The 26,306-nt window shown below is 39.5% G+C and overlaps 1 protein-coding gene across 1 annotated transcript; it reads left to right on the forward strand.

Moving 5' to 3' along the window:
- The first annotated feature begins 31 nt into the window (after nt 1–31).
- LOC115446212 (endoplasmic reticulum metallopeptidase 1) lies at nt 32–25,747 on the forward strand. The gene is made up of 16 exons (XM_037439164.1): nt 32–197; nt 742–963; nt 1,886–2,168; nt 16,203–16,359; nt 16,980–17,082; nt 19,231–19,351; nt 19,839–19,958; nt 20,034–20,219; nt 20,500–20,679; nt 20,939–21,154; nt 21,474–21,622; nt 22,631–22,723; nt 23,281–23,491; nt 23,756–23,956; nt 24,305–24,483; nt 24,890–25,747. Exons 1-16 carry the CDS (start codon nt 183–185, stop codon nt 25,058–25,060), a joined length of 2,607 nt encoding a protein of 868 aa, XP_037295061.1. The 5' UTR covers nt 32–182; the 3' UTR covers nt 25,061–25,747.
- Nucleotides 25,748–26,306: the final 559 nt, after the last annotated feature.

The following is a 26,306-nucleotide window of genomic DNA, read 5'->3' on the forward strand; positions in this document are numbered from 1 at the left end:
CGTAAACTGCATAAAAAAGAAGGATGTAGTCTATGTTTCGCCGCAGAATGATCATGAATTGTTTGTTGATTTGACGTTCGATGTTCGTACAAAACGAAAAAAAAATTACATGAAAAAAAACTATTTACTTCGCCATAATAATATTTTGTAATTTATGTGAAAAAATAATAACACAATTGGACATGCCGACCAAAGTGGTATGGTATTATCTTATTATATTATTGTTCTATAATTTTTTATATCATAGTTTTATTTACGTTTTTATGTGATTATTGTGAATGGATATTTAGCTTAAATTTATGTAGCACTATAGGATTTTTTTCGGCGCACCTGTATCCATGTTACATCTTATATGATTCTGTTATGATTTGTGACAAACCCGTCGCAGCCTCGGCTCGGGGCCACAATCGGCCAATTAACAGGCGCTCGTTCAGCTTCATTGTCGAATTATACGCACATTATTCACGTAAGGACGTCCGATATAAATCTAGTTTCGTATCGACCTCCAAATAGGTCGACCATGGATGTGGTGATCCCATCATCATGTTACTATAGATACTTACTATATTACATGCAGAAAAACAAATATTAATTTATATAAAAGCATAAAAGTGCTATAAAATATTTCATACGTGCAATGCAACATTTCAGAATATATTGCACATTTGAATGTATATTTCCATTTAATTCTATTAAATAAAATGTATAAGAACTTATGGTATTATATTTGTTTTTATTCAGGCAACAGAAGACTTGGTAAAAGAAAATGTGGTGCCACGGCCCCCTTTGTCAGTCTGGTGGTTGGTGGCAGCACTGGCGGTGTCAGGGTTGTCAGTGATAGGAGTGGCCCTCATAGACTACAACCTCCCTGAGCCACTGACCAGGGAGACGGCTCCACCAGATCGGTTCATAGCAGAGATAGCTCATGAACACCTTGTCAACTTGACCTCTATTGGGCCACGGGTAAGTCTTTTAAAAGATTTAAAATCACATTCAAAAGATAATAACAATAGTTATTAAATGACATCCATAATTAAATGTTCATCAACATGTTTAACCAAGATATCAATGTTCCTCTCAGGGGCCATAAAAAAAAACTATTCTCCACCATGTCCAATAACAAACCACACATGCATTTCCTGATGAACAGAGTGGTAAGAGCATGGAACAAACTATTACAGGATGTGGTCATAGCAGAAAATGGGAACAGTTTTAAGAACAAACTTGACAAATATTTTGCCGGGTAGTGAAACAGAATCGAGAATTGCAGGATACAGGCATATCAGTTAAGCAAACTGCCTGCCTGATAACAAATAAGAATAGTAAATGTCTTACAAAAAACTTGCAATAAATAAATTTTAAAAGTGTAACATCTTCTGATGGAATATTGCATCTGAAATTCAGATTTACAGCACTTGATGTAAAACAAAATTAATGATCATAATATTTTAAAAATTAGCCATCACAATCTATAGTTTTATCTTCTTAAAACATTAATCATCATATCTTTGATTGTTTTATGTGGTGCAATTTTCACTATCAGTTGCAGAATATTGACTAAATTTTTCAGTCAGACACACTTTTACAGCCAGTAACATAGCTGTAGACTGAGAGTAGAAGGCTGCCTGTCCATTGAAGTAGAGTGAGGTAGCAGAATGGTGAGCGACATAAAAATCCACCAATAAAATCGCATAGAACATCTGCTTCTCTTCAGTGAACAGGGACTTGCCAACTATCTAGTTTAAAAATTCACACATAACCTGCAACCCTGAAAACCTGCAATAGACAGTAATCTCTAAGAAATTCACAACCCATATCATGAAACCCAATAGAAAAAAAATAAGATCATTTATCACAAATTCCCAGCAAAGCAATGTATGTCCAGGTGGCAGGCAGCTACGAAAACGAAGTGGTAGCAGTGCGTATACTAGTGGAAACCCTAAAGGAGATCGCCCGCACGGCGTCCCCACACAATCGTGTGGAGTACGAGCTGCACACGGCGAGCGGGGGGTTCGCCCTCACGTTCCTGGACGGCATGAACAACGTGTACCGCGACGTGCAGAGCGTGGTGGCGCGCGTGTCGGGCGCGGGGGGGCGGCCGCGCGGCGCCAAGCAGCGCACGGCGTTGCTGCTGAACTGTCATTACGATTCCGTCACTGATAGTCCAGGTATGTGACTATTATGCTGACCCTACCTACCCCTGTCGTATTCGTCATAATTGTTGGGTCTTTTGGACCAACACTTTTGGGCAAAACAGTATAGCCTTGGAAACTTTATGTACGATGATGTTGCATTGGCCAAATATGTCAGTATTCGCTCGAAGTGTGGTGTCAGCAGTAGCCGGCGAACAACTTGCAAACTGCCACCTGATATACTTAGTAGTATTATACGTAAGTTGTATGCCGGCTATTATGCATAAGGTGTTTTGTGTCTTTTGCTCATGATCAACTCGCGTAGTTCACATAGGTGGACCACGAAAGATTTTTTTCCTTGATGTAGTAGAAAGGTTCATTTGTTACATCATGGTAGTACGAAATAATAGCAATCTCACAAGCAAAGTCGATGTAAAAGTCACACTAAAAGCGACAAACGTTTCTGCTCGATCTCAGTGATTCCAGAAAATCAACTTTAAAATATTTGGTGTTGCGTTCAATTTCGTAAAACAGAACTTCTAGCCTCCCAAGTCTAATAACACTCCTGGTACATTATACGACAATTATGTAAATAGCCGCTTGATTACTCAATGTTTATGTGTTGCGCTGTCTACCCCCGCGGGACAGGCGTGGTATGTTTAATTGGTGTGTATGGTGCGTGAGTAGACTGACCAGGTGATTTATATTTTATGGGATATCCTGTTTTTCAACTAAAAATTTATGATCCGTAATTTGAAAAAAAAAAATTTATGGCAGTTTCACGAAATGACATTAAGTCTAGACCTTCAAAAATCGATAAAAGCCAAAAAGTAATTTAACATTACCTATATACTGTTTACCTATATACATGTATGTAAGAAGTAGGCTCAACCAAACTAAAGACAAAAAAAGTCACAGGAAAGTAAAATTCGCAATTTCGTTTACTTGGACGACATACTTATTTCAGTTATTTCGGTTTAAAAACCAAACCACTGAACCAATTTTGAAAACATTTCTTATAAAAATTCAAATTATCGCTTGATAAATGACCCAGTTTTGATCAAATTGAAAACCTCCTTTTTTGGAAGTCGGTTAAAAATGAATATACAGCACATTTAGCATATAGAAAAATCTGTACTCTTCGGTATTCCGATGATCCATGCAATGTGAATTTCGATCTAATAACCCGCCCCTATGCGTGACTCGTGAGCGAAGGCGGGTGTCGCTGGCTTGCGCTGTCACAGCTCGAAGGGCGAGCCGTGGATGACACGCAACACGTTAGTGTTAGTGTCTTCAATTAACTACACATCGACCCACGTGTAAAGTACTAGTTATTGCCCGTGGCGCCGCCTACGTTATATCGTGATTAAATAAGTTCGAGTAATCCTACTAATATTATAAATGCGAAATTTTGTGAGGATGGATGTATGTTTGTTCCTCTTTCACGCAAAAAGTACTGAACGGATTTGGATGAAACTTTACAGTAATACTGGTTATACATCAGAATAACACATAGGCTACAATTTATAATGATTTTGTGTAATTTGGTCATAATAATACGATACATACGTGGTGTTTTATAACTAGCTTATCTAGTTGGAAACGTCCCTATCCTTGAGGTTAAAACGCCTCCTTAGTTCATTACTTTGTCTCCCGCTTTGCTGTGGAGGGAAGTGGACATTGATATTTCCACTCCTCCCTATCTTTCTATTTGATTAATTTCATTGCGGGATAGTGACAAATTAGTTTTCCCTGAGACTCGCCGAGCTTCAGCGCTCGGTGTCATGAAATGCGTGCCACTGCTAATCCTGGCTTACAGGAATTGTAGCGGTGGGTGTGAAGGCGGGAAAGTCTAAAAAAAATATGGCAAATAACAACAATATTATGTCTTTATGAAAAAGGCATTATTTGAAAATCTGATTTCACATTCATTTAATATATAAAATGTTACAAGTTTTAATGTTCACATAACGACTGCTCCGTTTTGGTATAAAGCCGGTCTATTTCCCTACGAAAATTGAATTCGTCAATTCAATATGCGATAATGGATTTCTGCAATTCGCCTACAATTGGTTATTAAGAATAACAAATAGCTATAAGATACGCTACATAAATACATGTGTTTTTTCGCGCCTCAAGCGCTGTTGCGTTAAGATTTGAATGATATAGTCGGAATAATTTCTTAGTATTATATGACGGATCAAGGCCGCGAGAACTCGTGGAAGCAGACTGTTTCTAACAGGGTGACAGTCTTTAGAGGATGCTTATGTTCAGTAGTGAACTTCCAAATGCTGTTATTATATACGGACACGGTGCGTTAGCGAAAGGTGAAATTTTCCGTTAGAGAAGCCAACAACATTTAGGTACCAATTTGCATGTTTGCTGTCTGCAAATCGTTGTAATGATAATTAGATTTTACATAAATTCTACATAAAGGGAAGCCGGTAGGATTTGGGTTATTTGAATTCTTCAAAATTTATTCGAAGCATAAAGTACAATACAAAGGAAATAAATTGATAATTTATCTCACTTTTAAATTCAGTTAGGTTATAATGTGAATAAATTTTGTCAGAGGGTTGAAAAATTAATCCCAAGACATGCTGGCACGGTGTGATCTACTGCACCTGATGGTAAACGAAGCACAAATAGAGTATTGATTGACAAGAGATCATTATCCCTCGCCAGTCGTTACAATTATGCCGTTTGAAACTATATATACACAGAGCGATCCCGGAACGCGATATTTGTGTATGGCGGGTTACACCTTGTGTACGGTAGTCGATATCCGAGCGGACACCTACCACCTGCTGATGTAAATGATAACGATGGGCCTTATCGACTATTTACAATGAGTGCTGTGTTTGTTCAGTGCTATCTGGGTCTTATCAATTCAATGTTTTGGACGGTGGTTATGAAAAATTACAGTGGCCAGTTCATGCTGATCGATCCGTCTATACATTGGCATAATTTGATGTATGCCGCTAAGATTAGTTTTAGGGGGGTGTATCTGCGCCTACGCACTATACTACATAATATCATAGTTTTTTTTAACCGACGTCAAAAAAGGAAGAGGTTCGCAATTCCACTATTTTTTTTTTGTGTGTTTGTTACGCGATAACTCCGCTATTTGTGGACCGATTTTTAAAATTCTTTTTTTTTTTTTCAATTTCAATTCGCGCGGTTTTTTGAAAAAGCTTAATCATAAAGAAAACTCTGGGTGATAGTTCCCATTTTATTTCTGGGCAGGGGGGTTCACGTGCACCTACTTGCACTCCCCCTCCCGGCGCCCATGATTTGATGCCTCATCCTCTCCCAGTGACCGCCCTGAGCCGAGGTTCGTAACCTGTTAGTGGGTTGTCCTCACCATAGTCGCTTAAGTTCCAAGAGTTGCGAGCGCCTAAAGCGTTCACCGAAAAGTCCGGAGTGTTTGTATAAGCCAACCCTTGTCAAAGTAACAAACGTGGTCAGGATAAAAATCTGCATTCAGTTATTTGTAACATAAGCGATTCTTCCATTCAGTCTAAAATTCACACATTTTGGAATACTAGGCCTGATTGGAAAATCAGAAAAAAAAAATTCTAAGAATAAAGTACGATGCAAAGGAAATAAATTGACAATTAATCTAACTTTTAAATTCAGTTAGGATATAATGTGAAAAAAAAATTGTCAGAGGGTTGAAAAAATTAACCCTAAGACATTATAATACTAACTTTAGACTATTAAGACTTTCGAAACAAAATGTAGTCTGCTCTCTGCACTATTTTTAACTCGTAAAGCCGCCACTGTTGTAAACTTGCCTTATTTAGCATCGAACTTGAAAGTTATTATTGCGTATTTACAGTTAAAATAAACGGAAATTGATTGCCATTTATCAGCAATTGTGCAGTGAAAATATATTTTGTGTTCATTTAACGCGGTTCGAAGGTCAACTTCCGCTGAATGTACGGAGAGCACGCCTTTATTCCCTTAGAAATAAGGTTGAAGTTTCCATACCAATAAACAATTGCTTTGGCCTATTTTATGTATCGATGGCGCTAAGAGACGTTACACGCGCCGAGATACTATTATTCCTGTAAATTGTTTCCTAATTGTATTGATGAGAGTCAATGAGAGGTATTCTCAGTTCCCATTTAAAGCTGTGCTCTAAGCAAAACGAGGCGCTAACCGTAGTTTTATGAGCTATCTATTCGAATTTTATAATAAAACTAGCTATGCCCGCGGTTTCGCCCGCGTGGAAATCAATGTATCACAATTTTTTTTCCGCGTAAATCTCGACCTACGAGATTTATTACAATCACGCCACCTCTTCAATAGTAATCGTTATATTTCAGTCTATTTACATAAAACCGTAATGTACTATCAACCTAAACCTTCCTCATGAATTGCACTATCTTTTAGTAAAAACCGTACGAAAATTCGTTCAGTAGATTTAGTGAAAATTTATCACATACAGACAGACAGCTTAAGGGGACTTTGTTTTGTAATATGTATAGATTAACCATAATATTTGTACAATATGTTATCTTTAATTAAGTTGTTTCAAATGTGTCATAATGTGAATATTTTTTTTATTGCTTTGAATGACGAGCAGAAATTGTTCTGATTGCCTGACATTCTGATTGTTGTTGAACCTCCAAGATTTCATCAGCTTGTAGGCTCTATGCTTTTATCGGAACCTTATATTGATAGAGCTACTCATATTATTTTACATACCAACATCATTTTATCTATGCGTACCATTGGTAGTTATCAAATTGAATCTGTTTCAAAGCTCGACACTTGGGATTAGGGAAAGTTTCCAGGAGGAAAAACTACGTTCAGACACTTGGCAGTAACAAGTATCTGCCTACACAACACATCAGCTTCTGCCTTGATCCCGATCACTCTTCATGGTGTGATTCAACACCCAAAGTAAATAGCTCGATTGATGCCGAATTTAGAACTACTACTAAAAAAAGGTGCAACAAAAACATTTTAATTTCACTTTGATTTTCTTTCTGTTGACAAAGAATATTCTTTAGGCAGTTCTGGAGTCTGGTTCACCAAAAACATGCAAATAACGAAAAATAAAACGAAATGATTAAGAACTAAGTCAATAATTAAATATGCGCTTAAGAATACCAAACAAAGTTAAATTACATAAAAAAAACGCAAGGATGCTGGACTGAGTTGAAATTGATTGAAAAGGAAATTAAATTAGATCAAGTAAGAGAAGAAAAAAATATTATAGAAAATTCGTATTTACCAGATAAATGCTATGAAATATCATAAAATAAAAGACAAAGGTTATTTGAGCATTTTTTGAACCACGATGCCGGCAAGATTAGATTGTAAGATGTAAATAACCAAGCATTACTAAGAGATAAAAAGGCTAAACTAGTAGAAAGTAGAAGAAGCCTAACATAAGAATATTACATAAATAAAGGTGAAGGATCTAGACGTAAAGCACCAATATATAGTGAAGAAGCAAAAGCTTAGTTTGACTCTTTTAAAACACTATGTGTAGTTTCATCGCACTAATGCCAGAAGAATAGTTAATGTCTTTTATTGGCACAAGAATATAGAAATATCACACATTTCTATAGAATCTATCTAGAAAACTGTCCAGAAAATTCTAAATTCATATGAGTAAGAAAGTATTCATTGCTATATTTAATAATAATTATAATATACGTTTCCATACGCCAAAATAAGACAAGTGCATACTCTGCACAAAAAAGAAAACGAAGATGTATTAAGAAAGGACGAAAAAAAGGAAATTGATTTTCATTTGCGGAGAAAAAAGCTAGCTATCAAAGATTTAATATTCACTTGATCACAGAATTTGATCTCAAAGATATACTAACTGTAAGTTTTGGTTAACATGAAGTGCTGGCTACCCCATATTATGGGGAGAGCATGGTTCTATACTACTCCAGAAAATATGCCGTTTATAACTGCACATACATTCTATGAGAGCCAAACTAACATTGGACATTGTTTCTTGTAGAGAGAGAAAGAGTGATAGACGTGATAAACGTGGAGGTAACGACAATGCAACTTGTGTTTGTGAATTCCTTCTTGAAATTAATAACCGGCTATCGAAAATGTTTATTATATTGCGATTCTTGCCCAGGGGAGAATAAAAACTAAATAATACTTACTCACCGCAATCAGTCATTTTTTTTAAATTACTGTCAATATTCAAGGAGTACAGATATATTATTAATTACCTAGGCATCAATACAAGCCAATTGATTCTATGTATGCCGTTATTGAAAGGGAGACCAAGCGAATTATCATTTGGGCTCCAAGCTAATGGCCAGCATACGCATTATCGGTAAGAAAACGGGCAAAACCATACCAAATAAATATTTTAGAACATTTCTAAACATAATTTCAGAACAGAACATAATATGATGTCTAAAATGTTCACTGACATTACTCAAAAAAAAGATACGAACAGTGACTTTGAACAATCATATAGATATAATTGCAGAGGTGAAGTATTCTATGAAAGAAGATAAAAATCCCCAAATAATAGCCTTAGGTGAGCGAAGAAGAAGGATTTATTTAGTAATGGGAAATTTCTAGGTAAAAGATCAAAGACAAGGAAAGGAAAAGACGAAGAAACAATTGCTGAAGTTGTAGAAAACCAAGATCCCATGAACAGTTTTGCCGACATTGTATGGAAATCGTCTTCCTATATCAGTAGATAAATTTAATGATTTGAAAAAGTTATGCAATAATGCAATTATACCGAAGCGTATTCACAAGGAATACCTAGAGCTACCGTTTTTGGCTTTCGGTAGAGATGCTCTTCCCGAGACTAATGCGGAGGAGGCTAAGGACGATGAATAAGTATTTTCATACTTTAGAGTATTTGATCTTTCGTTACCAAATATGGGTAAAGTGTGCAAGAAACTCCATTGATTTATAATTAATATTGTTTGTGTATTATGTTACTAGTCATAATTGTTTTTATGATAGACATATTTAAAGTTTTTATTATTTTGATACGTGAGAGTATTTTAGAAAATATGAAAAAATATTATGAAAGTTTGTACCAAATACTGGATTGGGAATTTTTTTTATTTATTTTTTTTATACAGGAACATTATTTTTCATTATAAGACTTGGATTTCTTCTTCGAATGTTATTTTTTTTTATTCGATTTACTCTAATAAAAAGACAATAAAAATGTAGTAAGGGTTTTATTTTTTAAAATTTTCTAAGTTTGGACCTTCTATTACCCTTCACATTTAGGTAATGTGACATTTATTACCTAAAACGCTAGTTTAATTTGTGTAAAAATGTCCTTTACAACCTATGCAACCAAACTAAGCTAAGGGTGTATAGGCGTTTTATTCATTTTTGGTGGGATGTAAGGGACATCTATCTTTGAAAGTAGTGGACCTACGTTAATTTGGATAAAGCTAATAGAAAGAGCACAAAAAATAGATCAGTGCTCTCTAGACACCTTTAAAATCCGATCACAAATGAAAAAGTTACAACGAATTTAAGACAAAAAAATATGTTTTTTGGCTCTCCTGAAAAGTGATGGTTTGTCCCTTACGACAATTGAAATTTCCGGTATCGATATTCATTGCGTAACTTTAACCATTTACGTAGTGCACACAACAGAAGCTCTGAAAAGGAATAAATTTTCCCAGTTTGTGCAACATTTTTGAATGATGCTCCGCTCCTATTGGTCCTAACGTGATGTTATACAACCTACAGCCATCGTAGTTAAATGGGCAATCCAACACTTAAAGAATTTTTCAATTCGAACCAGTAGTTCCTGAGATATAAATGTATTAATATTAAATGAATATCCAAAATTGGCTTAACAGTCCTAGATATTTATTTTTGTATTCAATGTTAAGTTCTATAATAATATAATAATTAACTTCATACAACTCGATCCATTTATAGTGCTTACGTTGTTGCTAATTATAAAACTTGTTTAACAATGCCACGTTGAGGTGAATTTTACTTATCGAGAATGGTACCTGTATTTTTTACGTGTACATTCACACAGATCGTAAACTTGTTATTGTACAGTCACAAACAAAAGTAGCCGAACGTATTCCAAATTCAAAACGCTTACATAAAATAAATTCAATCGAAATATTCTTTTCTCTGTATCTAAAATAAAATTAACCGTTTGAAGTTTATTTGAATAAAGAAAAAACGATTGTTTATAAGGACTCAAAAGGTTTTTTTTTTTTAAATATACATCTTTACAGTCAACACCGAAGGTAACTTGCAAACGGTATACTGGTTTCGCACGGCTTAACGACTGCAGGGGCTTAGGTATCGGAGGGGGAAATGGGATAAGTGGGCGGATGGGATGGGGGGCAGGGCACAAAAGGTTAAAATTTGTTTAGTTACTTTTGTGGGTGACTGTACGTGGTATATTTTATAGTTCTACATTTGTTTAACACGGCATAATAAAATTTTTAACCACATTTCCATCGTTCTACAATATATCTGTAGAGGTGATTCTCACGCATAGAGAATGTCTCTCAGCCGTTTTCATAAACGATCCCAACCTCTATCTTCGATCCGATTCCGAGAATGAACCAATCAAAATAACTCATTTGTGCGCATGTCAAAAATACTTTGTTCTGATTGGTCCATTTTCGACATAGACCGAAAATGCCATTGAGATCGTTTATTAAAAAATGGCAGTAACACGACACACTTAATGTCGAAAAAAAATGTGCTCTTGTACAACAGCTGTTATTTTATTTCGACATATTATTAAGGCCAATTTCTTCATTGGCAGTAACAGTAGGTCACTGTTATGTTCGTCCAAATCATGACCTTAAGTTTGTGGCAACTCTTATGGCTTTGGCTTCAACGACGTTTGTGTTATAATTCTTATGGGTATCACTTTAACTGTTTCTTTCACTTTTATTATTCAGAAACTGGTTATCTTACTGTAAGTTTTATAAATGTTATAGTTTGGAAAAGGTTTGGATGTTATAAGTAAAGGTAGAAACAACTCGACGAATTTAGATGAAATTTGGCACACTCTTAGAGCATGTCCTGGATTAGCACATAAGCTAATTATCCTGGTAAATTACTTTCATTGGAATAAATGGAAATTTAAACCAGTTTTTTTATAAATAAATGCGTCTTATATTGTTTCAGGGAATTTTGAGACAGGCTAGGCTTATTACGCGGGTGAAGCCGCGACAAACACCTAGTTTGATAACACCTACTTTCGAAATTCACCTACTAGCACTTAAATTGTCCTCAGGTGTATTATAATCAATGTGACAGGAAACAAATCGCAAATTAAAACCCATGTTTAGAAATGCCTTTGACTAGTTCCAAAGCCTAGGCCAGAGATGGCACGCGTATCGCTTATTGTGACACATCATCATCTCAGCCACAGGAAGTCCACTGCTGAACATAGGCCTCCCCCAAGGATCTCCACGTCGACCTGTTGGAAGCGGCCTGCATCCAGCGACTTCCTGCGACCTTAGCCAGGTCGTCCGTCCACCTTGTATTGTGACACCTGACAAAATAATTCGGCCACACGAATAATATGCCAAACAAAAATATTGTAGGGTCATTAAAAAAGTCGCTATCACTCGAATAGATAAAACCAGTCCTGATGTTACAGGCCAAATTTTTTTTTGTTATAAATATTGGCACGTTAACCATTAAAGGTTCGCCATTCCTGTCCTAGGATTACGTACGGACAGCGGTAATTTTTATCTCGACTTGAAATGATAAGGGTGACAAAGGTGTTGTTAATCATACATCTATTCTAGGCTTAATAGATAATTTATCGTGGCATTCGATTAAAAAAAAGTAGATTATTTTTTTATTTTTAGCAGCACAGAGTATCAAACCTCGATTTAGAATTAACTCTATTTTATAATAATTTGTTTATTATTAATATTTCCAACTCCTCCCATCTTTCTGTTTGATTAATTTCGTTGCGGGATAATGATGTATTAGTTTTCCCTGAGACTCGCCGAGCTACACTGCTCGGTGTCATAACATGCGTGCCACTGCTGATCCTGGCTTACAGGAGTTGTAGTGGTGGGTCTGAGGGCGGGAAAGTCTCTAATAATGTATTTGCCGAAGTATAATTCTCATCAGTGAATCGTGGCAAAAAAGTCTAAATTTTAATCTGGTTGGTTTATCTTGAACCAAATTTTACTCATATCCGTTCAGCTCTTTCTCGGTTTACTTCTAACGAAAATCCAAACATCTGCAGAAATGTAATTGACAAGTATCAATAAATAACATCATTCAACACTTTAACCCGTTGCATTAGCGCTACTGTATTTTAGTAATACAGATCTGTACAGTATAAATAACTAACTTTTGCTCGCGGCTTTGCCCGTGAAAGTCTCACTTTATATTTACCCAGGATAAAATGTAGCCTATATCCTTCCCAGTGCCTAACTATCTCCATACCCATCGAAATCGGTTCAGTGATTCAGCCTTAGAGACGTTAGACAGAGTTTCGTATTTATAATATAACTTATAGATGTATTTAATTGGAAAAAATATTGTATTACTAACAAGGATAACGCGATACAAGTTATTGTTATTTGTTACGAATAGTTATTTTATCTGCGCATGCGTCTACCGGAAACGCGCGTAGATTACCTACAGTAGTGTAACACTTGTTTGCTTAGCGATACAGGTGGGAATAACACGTATATTCCCGTGTAATCGTGATATCGTCACATTGTGGCGGCGAATGTGCGTGTCCTAAATTCGCCAAAGATTTATCTATGATAATGTGGGTGCCATCGATATGTATGTACTACGTACTAGATTTGGCGTTCCGAACATTCGCTGTGTACAACTGAATTGAACTGCAATCCATTCAAACTGACTTTAGTATGGTCAATATTGACAGCTTGCGGTTGTGTACGGAGTGGCGCTCATGATATAAGAACTAGAGTCTAAGTATAAACCTGGATTTGAATAAAAAATATTAGTCAAATAAGTAAAATTATTTGCCGTTCAAGTGAATAAATAGGTTATAACAGTGACATTTTGTTTGCCATTTTACTTCACATTTTGAATAAATAGTTTATATGGACGTTCGTGTCTATATAATATACTTCAATGGTGGATGCTAGTTCTTTTCGCGGCTGTGCGTGCGTAATACTTTTACGAGTTACTATGTAGACTAGATATCGATATAATATTCTTATGTGTTAATGAAAGTCCCATGAAAATTGGTTTTGGAAAATTAGTACAGCCAAACAAATTAATTATTATGTTTGTATTCGATGACTTAATCGCCGTATTATGATAACAGGAAATAAACTAAAGGTCAGCTTTATATCTGAATGAAACAGACACTGCAATTTAAATAAAACTATTATAAGAGTTTTATGTCGGTTTTTTATATTATAATTTTCTCCCGACGTTTCGAAGACTTTGCAGCCTTCATGGTTAGGGCGGGGAATGAGATGTTGGTCATCCGAATAGTCAAAGTTACAATATCTACCTACATTCTACAATGATACAAAATTTTTAATTGTTTTAGCTATTGACGGTCTTATCTACGCAGAATGAGCTCACAGTGTCTTGAAGTCTGGCAGCCGGTCTTTTGGATTCTGATTTAATTAATGTAGAAAAGGATATCAGGCTGGTGCAAGCTTCCAACCATCTTTTCTATTGAAATCCAGATGTTTTTTTTATTTTCAATAGCCTCGCGAAATATCCTAGGTAGGAATCGGTGTTCCTTGACAAGGATTTGGGCTTGTCTAGTCACAGATAGTGATTGGAGCCTTCTTCAGTGTTCAATAACTGCAGTCTTTTCAGACCCTGAACATTTGTCAGGAGCAAATGAATATACGTTGATATTTTAGAGTCTGAAATGGTGATAGTAACTATATAATATCGACGGTTAAAAGACTACTTGTCTCAAGCGACATTTTTTTGCGACACTAATTTTCATACATATTTGAAATCAGCATTCAGCACTTTTGCCTATGTTTTTTTTAACCTAGTTAAGAATTTTCGACAAAAAAGTCATTGATATTTTAGTCTGAAATGATGATAGGAATTACATAATATCGACGGTTAAAAGACTACTTGTCCCAAGCGACATTTTTTACGACACTAATTTTCATAAATATTTAAAATCAACACTTTTGTCTATGTTTTTTTTAACCTAGTCAAAATTTTCGACAAAAAATGTCGTTGATATTTTAGTCTGAAATGATGATAGGAACTACATAATATCGACAGTTAAAAGACTACTTGTCCCAAGCGACATTTTTTACGACACTAATTTTCATACATATTTAAAATCAGCACTTTTGTCTATGTTTTTTTTAACCTAGTCAAAATTTTCGACAAAAAATGTCGTTGATATTTTAGTCTGAAATGATGATAGGAACTACATAATATCGACAGTTAAAAGACTACTTGTCCCAAGCGACATTTTTTACGACACTAATTTTCATACATATTTAAAATCAGCACTTTTTTCTATGTTTTTTTTAACCTAGTCAAAATTTTCGACAAAAAATGTCGTTGATATTTTAGTCTGAAATGATGATAGGAACTACATAATATCGACGGTTAAAAGACTACTTGTCCCAAGCGACATTTTTTACGACACTAATTTTCATACATATTTAAAATCAGCACTTTTGTCTATGTTTTTTTTAACCTAGTCAAAATTTTCGACAAAAAATGTTGATATTTTAGTCTGAAATGATGATAGGAACTACATAATATCGACGGTTAAAGGGCTAATTGACTTAAGTGAAATATTTTTGCTAAACTAAGTTTCATACATATTTAAAATCAGCACTTTTGTCTATGTTTTTTTTTAACCTATTTAAATTTTTTCGAAAAAATATGTATAAATAACCTTCGCCGGCTATCTTGTGGTCTGATTATAGTAATTTTTTTTTTTACGGGCATTCCATTGCATCTAATGCTAATCGGAGTGGTGTACAGATAGACAATTGTGTCGGACTGTTTGAACTGGACACCTACAGCATGATCCCGAACCGACTGACCTTTATAATGAATTCAATTCGCACTTGACCGGTTATTATGATAAAAATAATACGGACCTTCAAAGTTATAAACAAAAATATTATGTTAATTGTTTAAAGTTTAGGGTTTTTATTTAAATTATAGGCTTTACCCAAAATAATTAATTGTTTTTAAGATTATTCAATATACAATGGTGTAAATAAAAAATGATTTAAAAAAATTCAACATTTTGAATGCAAATAAACATTTTTATACGCACACCTTTTATTACCATGTCTACTGACCATGACACGGTTAAGGTGTGTTATTGTTTCTGGTTTTATTAAAACAAGCGGTCGGTTGCCCTTTTAAGTACCTGTTAAATACGACATGGTAATATGAAGCTATGATTTCAAATTATAACGGAGATGTAGTTTATCATTTTGGTACTTAACATGTACTTTAAGTACCTACATTTGGTGGCTACTAAAACCAGTTCAGTGTTTATTTGTCATTTGACAGTTTATGCTGAGATGGCCACCTAGGTTTTCGCGGTTGAGACATAGAATATATTATAAGGCCTTAATTTTTTTGTTTGTTATGTATATATGTATGTATATGTTATACATCAAGTGTACCGCGACAATAAATTGTTCTTTATTTCTTTATTTATTTATTTTTATAGGAATGACTGTACGGACTGTACGGGCGTGATGTGCTTGAACGCGAACTAATCCATATTAAAAAGTGCGTTTTATATAGCCAATAGCTATAATATAGAGTCACTTTGTCCGACATAACTTGCAGGAATTACGGTGTTGACTGCGTGGTCCGATCATACTATCTTCTGCCCACATCAATATAAGCATAGGGTTCCACTGTGCAGTATACGCCTTCGCAACTTAAGCAAAAAAGAAAATCGCCTTATTGGTCACAGTCGCAACATAAACAAACAAATCTAAATTACTAATAATAATAACAATTCAAAATTGCTGGTCGCGGCTGTTACCGGTATTTGACCGCTCAGCATAATGTTGTCATGTCAGAATACAGTTGTGATCTGTATTGTACTACGTTGCATCGTGTCGTTTGACAATGTTTGTCCCGCAGGCGCAAGCGACGACGGTGCAGGATGCGCGGTGCTTCTCGAGACGATGCGCACGCTGTCGGCCTCGCGGCGCCCGCTGCGGCACGACGCGGTGTTCCTGTTCAACGGCGCCGAGGAGAACATAATGCAAGCCTCGCACGGGTTCATCACCCAGCACAAGTACGTACAAGTGTAAAGGGGTGTGCAAGCACACAACACGACGGCAGGCAATAGGGGTGAGGGGATCGGCACCCGAGGAGACAGCGATCGGGACCGACAGCGGCATTGACTCGCAAACTCGTGTCGCAGGCGCACACAATTAATTATACATTGTAAATCAACCAAATATATCTAGTATATTCTACCAAAAGAGTAACGTTTCAATCCACTGCTCATACAAGTGGTTTATTCATATTTTAAACACGTTATGCTTTCAGCAGGAAACCTTTGCCCAAAAGACCTAGCTTGAATTTTCAAATCGAGCAATTAAAATTTATACACAAAAATTCGATAAAAATATCCCGACACATGACATGGTAGCTTGGAGTTTACCGAGAGTAACCGCATCTCTTGTAGGATCAATTGAAATCTTATAAGGGGCCGTTCAAGTATAACGTAACGCAATTTTTTAAGATTTTTGACCCAACCCCCACGTAACAAGTACCATCCAGGTATACAAGTTTACGGTACATGTATGTATTGTTTGTTTTGATTCCTGCAATCCAATTGCACCTACCATATTGGCTCTAATTGCAGGAAAATAATCATGTATAAATAATTTGTGATCATGTGGTTGTCAGGTGGGCGAAGTCGGTGCGTGCGTTCATCAACATAGAGGCGTGCGGCGCCGGCGGACGCGAGGTCCTGTTCCAGGCGGGGCCCCACGACCCCTGGATTATGGAGGTAAGTCCACCGTACCATAATATGTACCCCTAGGCTGCAAGTAATTAAGTATATTATTTAGATATTTATAACTCTCAAGTTCTAACAGCATATCTAAATAATTGAGATCAGATTGAGATCTGAAGGTTCGAAATTGTCCTATTTGGGAAGATTGCGTTCACTTGGTTTAAATAGGGGACCGGCCTGTGTTCGATTTTGTACATTATTCTATATGAAATGGTTGATAATACGAAAAAGATACCCTCCTGCGAAAACTACATTAAAATTGGTTAAAAAAATGAGCCAGTAATTCATATTTCAAATATTACTATGTGCCGAAGTGGGCGCGAAGTGGGGATATCGCTTCATCTCTTTCTTACGCACGCGTCGTAATGCCCGATGACGTCACACGTGGGTATTGCGCCTCTTTTCTGTTTCTTGTTACTTACCCCTTCTACCGAAATTAAAAAACTTATAACTTGTTGATTTTTTACCGGATTTAAAAAAAAATCTTTCTGTGTTATAATTTATATAACGTAAATATTTGATAATAATAAAGAACAAAAATGAGTCCGGTCCCCTATTGCAAATAATGGTTTGAATCTTTTTCACATGACACATCAATGTGAAGAATATGTGACACTATCGGGTAAGGTAGCTTATTCCAATACGGCCTGTAAGATCATGCTTAACTATAAGTATACGTCCAAAGTTATTCACCATATCCAGATCCAAGTTTTAAGACCTATAATAATAATAATAATATCAGCCCTGTATTATACAGGGTGGTGACGACATAGCGACATTAAATGAAACCACATACCGAGTATCACGTTAGTAGTACGTATACCAAAAATTATCAAATTACAATCAATGGTTTAGCCGCAGGAATTATTTTTTACTTTAACGATTTTAGAACATGATGTACATGCATTACGATTTAGCCACGCAAGTTCATTAGGTCATTCACCTCAAAACAATTTCATTTACCTACATGCGTAATACAACTAAATACAATGTGCTACTCGCTACTCAGAAATAATATTACAATATGTTATTGTATTGCTGGTTGTATGTAGACCTAATCACCATAAAGATAACATTATTATTATTAGCAAAGAAAGATTGCCGAGGCGCACCACTTGTTTTGTAAACTGGTAAGATAGCTACGTTGACAATTCGACATTTTTGTCTAAACATGTAGGTAAGTGTAGGCAAAAATACCAGGTGTAAGGGAAGCGCTACCGAAAACGAAGACAGCGCGATCGAATGATTAGCTCTTCGAAAGAAGAGAACGTTCTTATACAGCGTTACGTATGGATAGATAAACTAAACTATTAATTAGAAACAAAATTCAATATTATTAAAAAATTATCATAATGTAAGTTGTAAGACGCACATCAGCTGATGCTGCTGTGCGGGCGCAGCGGCGCGGCGCGGCGGCCGGACACCTTGTCGGCATTTCTTTTTGTAGTTCGTACGCGTGTGTATTAGTTTTGATTAAATGTTCAAGTGTTTACATGAAATGTGAACCTAGTGACCATGACCACCATTTTTAGATTACGTTCATGAATGAAACTTTACGCTCAAAAGGGACCGCCAAATAAGTACGTACGTACGCCTCTTACGTGCAATGCCTACAGGTCAGATGAGGTTAATAAACAATATTATAAAGGCTGGTGTGTTTAATTTAGATTATTTTCGCATTTAGTTTGTTTGAAAAATTAGATTCTTGTAGTTTTGCGTAATAACTTTTTTGATAATTTTAGAGTGTTTTGATCAACTAGTGGGGTGCGTGTTTTCATTTAATGTCGTTATGTCGTCACCACTCTGTATACTTGCCCACTGCTGAGCACGGGCCTCCTCTACTACTGAGAGGGATTAGGCCTTAGTCCACCACGCTGGCCTAGTGCGGATTGGTAGACTTCACACACCTTCGAAATTCCTAAAGAGAACTTCTCGGATGTGCAGGTTTCCTCACGATGTTTTTCTTCACCGTTAAAGCGAACGATAAATTCAGAGGTGAAAAAAAAAAAAAAGTCAGAGGTGTGTGCCCTTGGGATTTGAACCTGCGGACATTCGTCTTGGCAGTCCGTTCCACACCCAACTAGGCTATCGCCGCTTATGACCTATGATATATCAATAATATTCGTTTGTGTCCGTATACAGGTGTACGCCGGCGTGGTGCCGCATCCGTTCGCCTCGTCACTTGCGCAAGAGTTGTTTGAGAGCGGTTTCATACCCGCTGACACGGACTTCCGAATCTTTAGAGATTTCGGCAACTTATCAGGTCAGTGCGACATTTAGTAATGTGCGGAAATTGTTTGACAAATGTTGAAAAGAATTCCTTAATCATTTTAATTATTTTATTAAAATTAATTTGCTAGTATCTTAGAACCGAATAAATTTTTGTACTTCAACAATCTAAGGTGAAGATTGAAGCCATAGATGATAAAAATTATATATATATATTTTTTTCAAGTTAATTTGTCGAGAAAAATGTTTATGTATAAGATATACAGTATTTAAATCAAACATAATGATATCTGGAATCCGATTATTCCTCTTTATTTTTTGGAGTATCGATACGAATATCGATATGTCTTCGAGCCTGGGTATAACAATAGTATCAGGCAGTGGTGAAGGGTCCTATAAGGGATATAACCCGATCCCTGCCGTCTTCTCTTTATGTAGTATATAATTATCCTTACCTACATGTAGTGTCGGGTCCCCCTCGCCCGGTATGAGGTAATGCGATGGCGCGGTGTTGTCGGCAGGCGTGGACCTGGCGTGGAGCACGAACGGGTACGTGTACCACACGGCGCTGGACACGGTGTCGCGCGTGCCGCGCGCCGCGCTGCAGCGCACCGGCGACAACGTGCTCGCGCTCGCCAACGGTAACCCACCTACGGCTTACAATTCATTTAGAAAAGGCTACTATAATAATATTATGTTAATGTTATCGAAAACAGGGTTGCTGAGCAGCGAAAGCCTGGAGAGTGAGGTGGAACTGACGTCGCGCCAGCCGGTGTACTTCGACGTGCTGGGGCTGGTGGTGGTGTCTGCTCGTGCGCCGCTCGCGCTCGCGATGTGCGCGTTCACCATCGCGTTCGTGCTCTTCAAGGTCCATCTCAACGCGACTGACGCCAAGAGACAGTGTGAGTACAATGTATTACATACATTCAAAACTCTAGCATCTGACGTCACGGCTGCCGATTTTCCGGACACGAATCCCTGATTGGATAAAATAATATTAGTTTTGTTTGCTCAGTATCAGCATAGAATCCTCTGTTGCATCATAGAATTAAATTTTTCACAGTAGTAGGCGTACTAGTTATACTACTGCCTACTCCTTGCGGCATAAAATCATGATGTGTGTGTTAATATTTTTTCATCCCTTGCAATATTGGTATTGATAAAATGTATGTATGTGCGCAGTGTTCGTGCACCGCGTGTGGTGGTGGCGCTGGGTGTGCGTGTGCTGCGCGGCGCAGGCGTGCAGCGTGGCGGTGGGCACGGCGGCGGCGGCGGCGCTGGCGATGACCATGCACGTGGTGGGCGCGCGCCTGCGCTTCTTCGCCACGCCGCCGCTGCTCGGCCCGCTCTACGCCGCGCCCGGTACCGCGCCGACACTACTCACGCACAGCAGCATTCAGATATTCATTTATATTGTTGCTAGAAACAAACAACTGTCTATACAGATGGCTATATAATTAGAATATTAGGAAACTATAAACAATGACTAATGACCAAAGAACAGTCATACCTATGAAAAAGCAATCATATTTAAAAACTTATTTTTTTATTTTTTTAAGTTATATTATTTAAAAAGACAGACGATAAAAGTATGTATTAATTAGTATATATTATTGTCTAGCATTAGCGGCATGCTGGTGGACTGCGATAACGCTGTGGTCGCGGTGGGGTGCCGTGGCGGTGCGGCGCGGGTGGTGGGGGGCTCGGCTGTGGCACGACGCGGCGGCGCTGACGACGGCGCTGGCGCTGCTGCTGTGTGCGGTGCGGGGCCTGCGCTCCGGGTTCCTGCCGCTGCTGTGGGCGCTGCTGCCCACGATCTCGGACATCAGGCCCTTCGGTATACCATCACACACATCACACCCTTAGCGGTCCCCAAAAGAGTGGGCAGAGGTGCAACCGGGGCACACATTTTTTTGCCATGAGTATTTAGTCCCACAATGAGATAGGAGAGGAACCTATCGCCATATCAAACACAAGTTTCAGACTCCGGGTTGATTTGAGCAGAAAAGCCCAATATAACTTTGCCTTGTCTGATATTCGAAAATCAAACCTCAGCAATCGCTAGCTATAATATGGGACCAGTCAGTATGCTATTATACTGTATTTTTAAGTAATGGGTGGCTTAATGTACTATCGGTCGATATGTGCATGTGCAGGCAGCAGCAGTGGGCGCGGCATGTGGCGCGCGGCGTGGTGGTGCGTGGGCTGGTGCGTGCCGGCGCTGCAGACGTGGTACCTGGCGCTGGGCTCGCTGCACATGCTCGTGCCGCTCACGGGCCGCTCCGGCGCCGAGAGCCCCTCCGACGTGAGTCACCCACCATGCATCCTCCTTAGTGCTCCTGGTGCGTGCCGGCGCTGCAGACGTGGTACCTGGCGCTGGGCTCGCTGCACATGCTCGTGCCGCTCACGGGCCGCTCCGGCGCCGAGAGCCCCTCCGACGTGAGTCACCCACCATGCATCCTCCTTAGTGCTCCTGGTGCGTGCCGGCGCTGCAGACGTGGTACCTGGCGCTGGGCTCGCTGCACATGCTCGTGCCGCTCACGGGCCGCTCCGGCGCCGAGAGCCCCTCCGACGTGAGTCACCCACCATGCATCCTCCTTAGTGCTCCTGGTGCGTGCCGGCGCTGCAGACGTGGTACCTGGCGCTGGGCTCGCTGCACATGCTCGTGCCGCTCACGGGCCGCTCCGGCGCCGAGAGCCCCTCCGACGTGAGTCACCCACCATGCATCCTCCTTAGTGCTCCTGGTGCGTGCCGGCGCTGCAGACGTGGTACCTGGCGCTGGGCTCGCTGCACATGCTCGTGCCGCTCACGGGCCGCTCCGGCGCCGAGAGCCCCTCCGACGTGAGTCACCCACCATGCATCCTCCTTAGTGCTCCTGGTGCGTGCCGGCGCTGCAGACGTGGTACCTGGCGCTGGGCTCGCTGCACATGCTCGTGCCGCTCACGGGCCGCTCCGGCGCCGAGAGCCCCTCCGACGTGAGTCACCCACCATGCATCCTCCTTAGTGCTCCTGGTGCGTGCCGGCGCTGCAGACGTGGTACCTGGCGCTGGGCTCGCTGCACATGCTCGTGCCGCTCACGGGCCGCTCCGGCGCCGAGAGCCCCTCCGACGTGAGTCACCCACCATGCATCCTCCTTAGTGCTCCTGGTGCGTGCCGGCGCTGCAGACGTGGTACCTGGCGCTGGGCTCGCTGCACATGCTCGTGCCATGCATCCTCCTACAAAATATTGTTTGGTATTCCACTGCGCTCACAATCCTGAGACATGAGGTCTTATTATGTCCAGTAGCTAACACTGCTTACATCTTATTTGCAGGTGATAATAGCGGTACTAATGGCCTTGCTAGTGCTGGGCGCCTGCAGTTGGATACTGCCACTCCTCATCGCGACCAGGAACCCTTGGAAGCTGGTAACATAGTTTATTCCATGTTTTACTATTTGATTTAAATTAATTCAGGATCATAATACTATCGCAATTTTATTATGTTGTAAAAAGGAATAATGGTTAGTACTTCAAGGGCTTCAATATTACATGATGAGTGATGTATTAATTTACTATTATAATCCTATAATAATGGGTGTACGGTGTTGTTCTCACGGGTTAAAGAACAATAAAACGGGCAAATACAATTGGATGACCATACGACATCGGCGCGCGCGCATGTTCCATTTTCGAGTGTCGTCCCCACGCGCTGGCGGGGGAGTACGGCGACGGACGGGACGAGAATGAGGCGAAGTGCATACGCTCGGTCCGGACAGTGTTATAAGCCGGGTGTACATGTATACAGCTTCCGTTCGCGTTACACTACTCTATAATTGCGGATATCATTCAAAAGAAAAATACTGTCTTTCCTGGTCATATGATTTTAATACATTTATCAATAAAATATATATACTTACGAGGTGGCTTTCTTGACCATAAAAGATTACAATCATATTGTTATGTTGTCGTATGTCTGTACGTAGATATACGTGTGCATGGGCGTGGGCGTGGTGACTGCCGTGCTGGCGTGTCTTGTGCCCGAGCACTTCGCGTACAGCGACACACGGCCGCAGCGGATCATGGTGTTCCACACAAGGCGCACTGTGCACATAAAAGGTGTGCACACGCCGCCTGAGATGATCTACTGGATGCCCGACCTTGATGTCAACACGCCGTATACGGTGAAGGATTTCGGTGAGAACGCTTGTATAACACGGTTGTATTGTGGTTTAATGGGGGATAGGTAATGAATGTAATTGTATGAAGGAAGGTATCATTTTGTGTTTTGGGATAAACCATGCTAATTACACTTCAAAATATCATGTGAAGTCAACAATATTAAGAACAATTACTAGTTGAAATTTTACGCCAATCGTCATAACGAGCCAACTTGAAAAATGTTCGCCATGATACTATTGAATAAATAATAAATCGCCTCTCCACGACTCCCTTGTCCAGTGGCGGGGGCCCGCGCGGTGTCGGCGGAGGAGTGCGCGCACTGGCTGTACTGCGGCGCGCCGTACTGCCTGCCCGTGCTCAGCATGATCGGCACCTCACACGTCGCGCCCGCGCCCGTGCCGCCGCTCGCCAGCCTCAACGCCACGCTGCACCTCTCCACCGTCAGCGACTCCGTCAGGATGCTGCAGCTCAACATTACTGGTACAGGCGGAGGCGCCAGTCGTGAGCACGCTCGTGATTGGTTGGTCTGATGTTTGACGCGCCGATGTGCAGCGCGATTGGTCTTTAATAGATGCTCGTCGTCTATTGATTTAAATATGCCACGCAGCTACTGTACACTTTCGCCCAATTTGTTCATACGTGAGCTCGCCCGTACCACTGAACATTTGTCCTCATGACTCATAAGTGACGCTACCCCAAGAAATGGTTAATTATTTGCGTACAATCCACATTCTCCACAAATGACATTGTTTTATTATAGACCGTATAAATAATTACTTAAGATTTAAAATGATTTGTTATTACAATAACAGATAATTTTTAATTCAGGTCCGAATCACGTGGTCGTCATAGTGGCGCCGACTGCCGGTGCGCATATCACTTGGACCAACCTGGTTGAAAAGTTGCTGGTGGGACCCACGTGGGGTCCGGACCTCAGACCCACGTACTTTATCGGGCTGCACCACGCGCGAGATCCTAAGTCGTGGTCAATCGATCTCAGAATAGAGGTATGTGGTATAATAATGAAAAGCAACTAAGAATAAATAATAATAATATCAGCCCTGTATTATATACTGTCCGTCTGCTGGGCACATGCCTCCTCTACTACTGAGAGGGATTAAGCCTTAGTCCACCACGCTGGCTTAGTGCGGATTGGTAGACTTCACACACCTTAAAAATTCCTATCAAGAACTTCTCAGGTATGCAGATCTCTCACGATGTTTTCCTTCACCATTAAAGCAAGCGATAATTCACTAAGAATACAGAAATAATTTTAGAAAAGTCAGAAGTGTGTACCCTTGAGATTGGAACCTGCGGACATGGTTTCGGCAGTTCGTTCCACAACCAACTTCGCTATCGCCGCAACTAAGAATAGATAAAAAAAGAAGCTATATTTATGTTGTTTCATCACAGCGTGATCCAAGCGCGCCGCCGAGCGACACGTGGGCGGACGTGTCGGTGGCAGGACACAGCATGTTCGGCGAGCTGCGGCTGCACGAGGAACACGCGCGGCTCCTGCGCTCCTTCCCCGCGTGGGTCACGGCCACCGGCTGGGGCGTCGACCTGCATCTCTACACCGTGTAGTCACACCGCCGTCTGACTCGCCAGGCGAATACTGCGCGTACTGCTGTAGCAGCGTTGTGTTGGAAATGTTAACAAATGTCTGCTTGCGTTAATGGCTGATTTCTAGATTCAGGTTGCGTAGTAGGATCAATACAGAAAAACCAAATCTAAGTCATGTAAGGAAGTTACAATTTTTTCTCATGCGTCCATTTTCTCTGTCGACCCGAAGGTGAGGAATAAGTTTGTTGATTAAATCAGCCATATAATGTTATCTTATTGGAGGAGCAGAATTACAAGGCCGTAAAAGATTGTTTACATTTCTCGTACAATGCTAGTAACTGATGCGAAGTTCGACGCAAATACATTTTAGTTAACGCGACTAACTTCGGTTGAAATTGCTGCGCGTACGCAGTTCGCCCGACAGCCAAACTCAATAGCCAATTCACCGTCCATAGCGACACATTGCGACATTATATACAGAATACATGTATTTACTAAGCAGCATGTTGGGTAACATTACAGTGTCCAATAAGTATGTGAAATCTTGTTTATCTCTAAACGAAACCGAAAGTCCGGTGCGTTTGTATAAGTCGGACAACATAACAAAAATAAAATACCAGGTTAAAAAAAAATGTGTTGCGCCATAATTGCTGCCTAGTAAATACATGGCTTCATAATTAGCCAAAACGTCGCATCGTATTAAATAGATAATAGATGTTATTCGTACTAGTTTAAAGATTGCGAACAAAATTAAGTTCTAGAAACGGCCTTGATTTAACTAAATGTTAACACGATTTGTAGGTGTTAACAACTTCCGATTATATACTCTTATACATCCTAATAAAGTTAAATTTGCAATACCATGACAGCTACATTTTACGTCGCACGTTTTTAGCGCAGTTTTCGTCCGCCATCTTTAATCTTGTACCAATTAATTTAATTATAGTATATAGAAGGGAATCGCTTTTCTGCACCAAACATTAAGTTATCACTAGGGGATTTTTTTATGAATAAGGACTCTTTGAACGAGACTTCTGTCCAGTATTATAGACTTGGTAGAAGAAATGATCTGACGCGACACTACTTAACATAGCATGGTGCTGTTTGCAATATAGACGGGTCCTAAAGAGCTCTGTGTTATACGAGTAAGCCTGAAAACGACACTTAGAATAATTTATATATCGGTGTAGGTGGGTGGTGTGTTTAGATTGGGTAGTCATAAGTCACGTGATAAAAGTCAATAGGGATGACAGCTCGCTGAGGGTTT

Source organism: Manduca sexta, chromosome 16 (genome assembly GCF_014839805.1).
Source record: "Manduca sexta isolate Smith_Timp_Sample1 chromosome 16, JHU_Msex_v1.0, whole genome shotgun sequence".
In the NCBI taxonomy this organism is placed as follows: domain Eukaryota; kingdom Metazoa; phylum Arthropoda; class Insecta; order Lepidoptera; family Sphingidae; genus Manduca; species Manduca sexta.